Source organism: Protomyctophum parallelum (assembly GCF_964188405.1).
Source record: "Protomyctophum parallelum genome assembly, chromosome: 9".
NCBI classification, from domain to species: Eukaryota; Metazoa; Chordata; class Actinopteri; order Myctophiformes; family Myctophidae; genus Protomyctophum; species Protomyctophum parallelum.
Window position 1 is genome coordinate 1,274,782 of NC_139706.1, and position 7,601 is coordinate 1,282,382.

At 42.6% G+C, this 7,601-nt stretch overlaps 1 protein-coding gene across 1 annotated transcript; it reads left to right on the forward strand.

The window, feature by feature from the left end:
* The first annotated feature begins 2,085 nt into the window (after positions 1-2,085).
* Positions 2,086-7,391, forward strand: LOC310863894 (uncharacterized protein). The gene is made up of 5 exons (XM_083772419.1): positions 2,086-2,179; positions 2,449-2,568; positions 2,929-3,078; positions 4,830-4,946; positions 6,313-7,391. The coding sequence occupies exons 1-5, from the start codon at positions 2,134-2,136 to the stop codon at positions 6,513-6,515; spliced, it is 636 nt and encodes a 211-aa protein (XP_083628545.1). The 5' UTR covers positions 2,086-2,133; the 3' UTR covers positions 6,516-7,391.
* The last annotated feature ends 210 nt before the right edge of the window (positions 7,392-7,601 follow it).

Here is a 7,601-nt window from a genome sequence, read left to right on the forward strand (position 1 = left end):
AGTACAGTACAGTAAAGTGGACAGTACAGTACAGTACAGCAGAGTAAAGTGGACAGTACAGTACAGTACAGTACAGTACAGTACAGTACAGTACAGTACAGTACAGTACAGTACAGTACAGTACAGCACAGCAGAGTAAAGTGGCACAGAGTACAGTACGAGCCACGCTCGTATCTAATATGTCACACACACGCACGCACGCATGTGCTCTCTACATAGTGCAAGTCAAAATATGACATTCTTGCTCAATCCCAGACGGGTAACACTCGGTTAAAACTGTTGCAATATAATTGGCTGATGAGGGTCTATATCACTCCAGAGAAATTAAATAAATTTAGTGCAGATATTCCAGATACTTGTATCAGATGTGGTAAAGACAAAGGTACACTTTTCCATTGTCTGTGGGCATGTCCAAGAGTGAAAGAATTCTGGGAAGAAGTGAGGAGGGAGATTCAGAAGATAGTCGATAGATATTGAGCTTGACCCAAAACTGTTTCTATTAGGTCTTTACCCACCTGGCCATAAGATTCAGAGTAGCGAACAAAGATTTCTAGATTTATGTTTACTACAAGCCAAAAGGGCTATAGCCTTATCGTGGAAAAAGATAGGCAAACCCAGTATTGCTCAGTGGTTTAGGGAGTTATCACTATGTCTTCCTCTGGAAAGAATCACTTATACTTTGAAGAATAAACAGAAGATGTTTGATAAGATATGGGGACGGTTTATCCAATATATTACGGTTAATGATTTATCTTATTTAATGGTGGAAACACATCCGGGTTGCACAATAGCCTATTGTCTACCGTTTATTTCAGCATGACACTCATATCGAAACTTAAGTGAGGCTCTGTCTGCACCTGAACATGTGCTTCACCTAAAGTTCTGAGGAAATGGAAACCTATAAACTTAAGTGAAGCTCTGTCTCCACCTGAACATGTGCTTCACCTAAAGTTCTGAGGAAATGGAAACCTAAAGCATTAACCGTTGCACCCGTAAAATAACATTCAGTCTACTAGATCATTATTACACTACTAGGCGCACGCACGCACGCACGCACGCACGCACGCACGCACGCACGCACGCACGCACGCACGCACGCACGCACGCACGCACGCACGCACGCACGCACGCACAAACACTTTGCTAATAGAAAGACGATAATTCAAGCTTTTTGTACAGCTGCAATGTTGGTGAGTTTAATACAATCAGACTTTTCTAAGTGGATGAATGGGCTGGCAATGGGAAATTGCACCTATAGTTACCACCTTGCTGGCAAGATGGCAGTGGTGTGCATAAGGTCAATAGGTGTGCTTAGATGACAGTGGTGTGCATAAGGTCAATAAGTGTGTTTAGATGACAGTGGTGTGCATAAGGTCAATAAGTGTGTTTAGATGACAGTGGTGTGCATAAGGTCAATAGGTGTTGATAAAACATAGTACCTGTTCTCTCTCAGCGACTATGTTGTGGGTTTCTGTTTAGCTCTGCATGGTCCATAAACTCTAATGCAGCTCCGTTGTGGGTTGTGGCCTTGTGGGTGGCATGATTTAAACCTCCGAGAAATGAAACTGAAGAAGTTGCACACACACACACACACACACACACACACACACACACACACACACAAAGAAGTTGCACACACACACACACACACACACACACACACACACACACACACACACACCCTCCCTCACACACACACACACACACACACACACACACACACACACACACACACACACACACACACACACACACACACTTAGACGCCACACCCTTCAGGTTCAGGTTCATCTATTTGTTTGTTCCCCCTTGGTTTACAGCAAGGCATAACACAGGCAGGTAACATGAAACACAAAAACACAGTAAAAAGGCACATACAGTATGTAGTACACATAGAACAATAAAACAGGATGGCAGTTCAAGGTATCAGTGTAACATTGAAATTCATAACATTTTCAGAACTGTTAATAATTCATACAAGCGAGTCAGGTGACAAGTTAGCTCCTCCTCCTATGGGCACGATAGGAGGAGGTACAGGCAGGAAGGAGAAGGTATACCTATTGCGTGTCTACCCCATTTGTAGACAGGTATTAAAAGCTGTACCGTTGTCCAGTTCTTCAGTTGGACAGCAACATGCATCTAGTCACAGTTATTCTTGGGGTTCTGCTTTTCCCAAAAGGTAAGTGTTTTTTGGATGATATGTTGGGGTTTAACATTTTTCTTTTTTCATTGATTCATTGATTCATTCATTCATTCATTCATTCATTCCACTTACATTCTGTTCGATGTCTCCTCAAACAGCTTTCACAGCATATGTGTATCTTTTGAGAAATGTGTTCATAATTGTTAGCAATTGTTCAGAAAGTCCTAATTACAATGTGTGTAAAGTTTACATTAGAGTTCAGTTGTAACCTCTATCCATGACGTCGCCCACATGTTGTCTTATAGCTCTCTCTGCCTTGAAATGCTACGAGTGCGTCGCGGTGGGCACAGGAGCCTGCACTGAAACCCAGCGGGACTGTCCTGCTTCCCAGCAATGTGGTGCAACAACAGTCAGGACATCTGCGGGTATGTGATTATTAAGAAGAAGAGCTACAATGAATAGAACCTTCATTTAAAAGCCACTTTCTAGTACTATTAAGACATTATTTTGCAGTGGGTTTGATCGATTGATTGATTGATTGATTGATTGATTGAATACCTGTTTAAATGAAGGGATAATTTCTTCTCCCTTAAAAGGCCTGCTGGAAAATGGATTTTCAGGCCTGTTTTAAAAGATGCCGTAATCTGCATTTTTTTGAGGGAAGGGGTCAGGGCATTCCACGCTTGGGTGGCAGCACTGGAGAAGGAGAATTTAACCACCGGTTGTGTGTTTTATAGCCTAACTAAGTGGTAATATGTAGGGCTAAATATGTTGTTTGTTTTTAGGTGGGATGGACCCCGTGGATGTCAAAATTAAGTCTTGCCTGCCGTCTGTCGGCTGTGGTCTCAGTGGCTCTATGAACCTTGGAATCAGCAAGACAAGAACTGCCAGCACGTGCTGCTCCACTGCCCTCTGCAATGTCCAGTATCCCTCACGTAAGTACCTAGAGCACGCAGACGCCCACCTGAAAAGATCTTGTGCCACGGACACCCAGAAGAGAATTACTTTTAATTTATTTCAAGATTGTATTTTTTTTTTTATCACACCCGTGTGAGGGATGATGCATGATGATGTATGTAATTAGGAGCTATCGTTGTACATCATCAATCATGCATCATCTCATACTGGCCAATCAGAATGCCTGTTGACTGTGATTGGTTAGCTGATTTGCTCGTTTACATTTCAATGTCAATGGCGTTTAATGTTTTGATATTTGGCGGATCTCTCCGTTCATTGTCAATGGTAAATATTGAGACGCGTGGGGACAAAATCTGCATATAGGCCCCTCAAAAAGAATCACTCCCGTGTGAAGTGAGGGGCCCTATCTTGAGATAAATCATCTCATTCCAGCCAATCACATCCAGCTTTTAATTTTACACTATGATGTAAAACTGGCCAATCAGGCTTTTAATGTTTTTGAATTATGACAAAGTTTGTGTTTACACGCCCACTAGGAGCTGGACATAGAAAAGTCACACCCCGTGTGAAGTGAGAGGCGCTCTAGTCATCATACATCGTCATACATCCATCACATTTCGGGCAATCATAATTGGCGTCCTCACTTTACTTGTCTGTCCTCACTTTTTGAGGGGTGCTAGCCCCTCCTATATACAGGTTTAATGTTTGTCTTTAGTTCAATGTTTGTTTTGTAAACGCCATTGACAATGAAGGGGAAATGTACGCCTCCTTACGACATATTGTCTTTTTTATTGTTAGTGTTGGCACTGTTTGTTTTACATCACCATTACATCACTTAGAGACATTGGTGTATGTGACCATTTTAAAATGTAAAACCTATACAGCTCCTGTATGTAAGGTCAGATTCTCACCTAATACTTCGGTAGACTCAGATCCGTATGGGCGGAGAAATGGAATTCTTGCATATTTAATTGGCTGGGGTTTGCCTTCACACTGTCATTCACAGCAATTGGAAACGCAGCAGGGGGGACCTTTATCAATGTGTTCCATTCATAAACTATAGCCTACACAGTGAAATCTATGGTGATAAAATTACACTCATAACGTGCATGTGTCGTGCCGTCTGGGACCCCCCCCCCCCTCTCTCTCTCTCTACGCACGCTGCACGCAGCCGCCACACACTGTTCTTTTGGGCATGGAGGCACAGCGCTGCATGAGCGCACTTATATAACTCCCCAGTCCCACACAGTGACAGCACTCCATGTTTACGGCACGCACAGACAGACAGACAGAATATTATGTAGGCTATAATACACTGCAGTGTTTTTATGTGTTTTCTTAAGCAATTGATTAATGTAGCCTACACGTCCTCATTTCGATCAGGGCTTCAGTCTCCTTATTCGACCACGTCTATCCACAGTAACGGGACATCTTTGCGCTGCGTAAAATATGCCTTAACCGTCTCCAACTGTGTTCAGCTCCTCACCCGCCACATTATGTTTGCTTAATTTCCTTTATTTACTGCGGATTGCATTCACACCTGCACCGAATCGTAGTCAAGTGCGATTCGAAGCGAAGCGAAACCCACGTTTTTGGGCGGAGTAAAATGCGGTTATTTGCTGCGCATTAGGATTCGAATGAGCCTTCACACCTGCCAAACGAAGCGCACTTTCTGACAATGCGCAGCAGGATTCGTTTTAATCGCAGCAAAGCTCTCTGGTATGAATGCGACCTAATACAGTAATACTGTAATGTAAAACCTATACAGCTCCTGCCAGCTCTACTTCTCCCAACGGTAAGAAGTGCTACACCTGCGGCAACGGCAATGACTGCTCCTCCATCCTGTCATGTTCTGGTGACGAGGATCGATGCATCTCCACAAGAGGTATTGATTGATTGATTGATTGATTGATTGATTGATTGATTGATTGATTGATTGATTGATTGATTGAAGTATTTATTAACAGTTTGCAGAATGGGTACATTTCACATGAAAGCACAACTCAATACAGAGACTGTTACTGTGGACGACACACTGATAAAGCATTACACTTGTTTACAACAGGGTCCACCTTTTTCAATTCATCAGAACATTTAGAGACGTACAAATAGACACTTCTATATAAAAAAAACAGGAAATCATCATAAAGGAGGTAAAAAAGGGATAGGAAACATATACAGTGGGGGCGAAAAGGGGTGGGTGGGGCATTCAGATTTTACGGATTGCAGCCGTTCGTAGGTGCCCTTTGAGAGCAGTTTTGAAGGAGTCAAGGGATTCGCATGTCTTAATAATGGCTGTTGGTAGGACGTTGCATTTTTGGTGGCACATAGGAGCGAAAAAAATGTAGTCCCTTGTTTGTGCCGAATCTGGGATGAACAACAGCAACTCTATGGCTTCAGAGTTCAGATCCACTAGCCTGGCTAATAAGCCAGACCGAATCAGCCGTTTGCCTACCACACGCTGACGCTTCTCCCGTCTAGCCGAATATTTCACATTCTTCTTCAGCTCAGAAGAACGTTCAATTAAGCAATGTTACACGAGAGGGTGTGCTATACCGCCGTTAATTATACGCCGGCGTTGCTGCAGGAACGATAGGCCAGCCGTTAGGCGAGCCGACAGGCGCCTTCCGTAAGCAGCGCAGAAGAAGTGCCATTAATGACGGTAAAGCACAACCCTCGACTGTAACAGTTGCCCTTAAAAGGTTTCATGACATTAATTTATTTTAGGTTTTATGACCTCAATTACACCCAAACAACCTGAACTTTGAGCATTCAGTGGATTTTCTGTGGCCTGGGATTTTCTCTGTGTCTGTGAAGCCTTTTGAGCTGCAATGAAAACAGGCAAAACTGTGAAAACAGTGACATCTGCTGGCAAATCCCATTGTCACATATGGGATTTGCTGGCTCTTACATCACACTTGTTTGAGACAGAAAACCCCAGACCACAGAAAATCTACTGAATGTTAAAAGTTCAGGTTTTTTGGGTGCAATTGAGCTCAGAAAACCTAAGAAAATAACTTTTTTTATGTCACAATCCCTTCCTGAACTCAATTTCATTATAACTATAGATATTCTCTAATAGGTGCTCATTAACCAACACATAGGCACATAGGTGAACACGGACATTGCTGTTCCTTGGAGTGGTTGCACCACTCAAAAACCAATCAGATTGCTTCCACGAAACGACCTGTTGTATAATTACTCAAGACATGGAGCGTTAAGAATACAGTTTGATTTATGTCTGTTCACAGTGGAATACGGAGGCAATAAGATGACCATGAAGGGCTGCGTCTCAAAGAGCCTGTGCGTGTCGTCGTCGGATGCCGACTCTCTTCCAGGCATTTCAGCCTCTGTGAGCTGCTGTGAGGGTGACCTGTGCAACAGCGCTACAAGCACCGCCGTTAGCCTGTTGATGCTGGCAGCACCACTGGTCTCGGTTGCGCTGTTCAACTGAGACGCGCTCCGATATATATATTTTTTTCAAGGACCGAGCCCCGATCACCGTTTGTTTTTCTCACGATCGGGCAGAGTCCGATCTTGTGCGTATAAGGGGAAAGTTTTAATATTTCCAAAATTATTATAATTCCAAACCCACGTCAAAACTGTCCCCGTGTGAGTGTGGGGAGGAAGAGGAGAATGTTTAGGCCTGTCACAACTATGACTATGTCTATATTATACTATACATCTGATTGACTTTTAGACCACTTAAAAATTATTAAAGATCGGTTTCCCCAGTTCGGGTAAATTGACGATTACCGATCACCGAAGTGAAAATTGTCCCGATCGATGGCCGATCGATAGGTGCACCTCTAGCCGTTTCACGGCTTCAGTTTGATGCTAATCTCCTAAAAATTACAAACACTTTTTGATGTCACAATCGCTTTCAATGTTTTTCAGTCCAATTAAGGGCCCCTTTGCTGAGAGAGAGAGATGAAGCATAGGACACCCACTACAAATCTGTGTTGCGGATTAAACATTTTTGGAGGCAAACTTTGTGTGCTGAGTTAATAATGATTTCATTTGTGTACGTTTTTAGTTTTTTTCTCTGTCTCACTTGATGCTTAATGTTGTATGTAAAACACTTTGAATGGCCTTGTTGAAATGTGCTATACAAATACATTTGCCTCGCCTTGTTTTTCTGCCATCGTCCAGTAAAATGAGGCCTCTGTGTGACATTCAAATGAATGACTTTCGTGTTGCTCCATGGACCAGAATTAAACACCATCATTCACCAACATGGCTTTTCAATGTAAAACTGTGTTCCTGACATTAACAACTTTGGACTGAAGCAATACTTCAGGTTGTTATTGTTGACACCACAACCACTATTAAACTAAAATAATATTTTTTATTTTATTTTTTACAAAACTGTCTATTCTCTCTAAATCTATGTCACTCTCCATGTTGTGTGTGTGTGTGTGTGTGTGTGTGTGTGTGTGTGTGTGTGTGTGTGTGTGTGTGTGTGTGTGTGTGTGTGTGTGTGCTAAAATAGTGGCTTTGAGACCTGTCTAACTGTGCAATGTAGGCATAAGTAAATAAG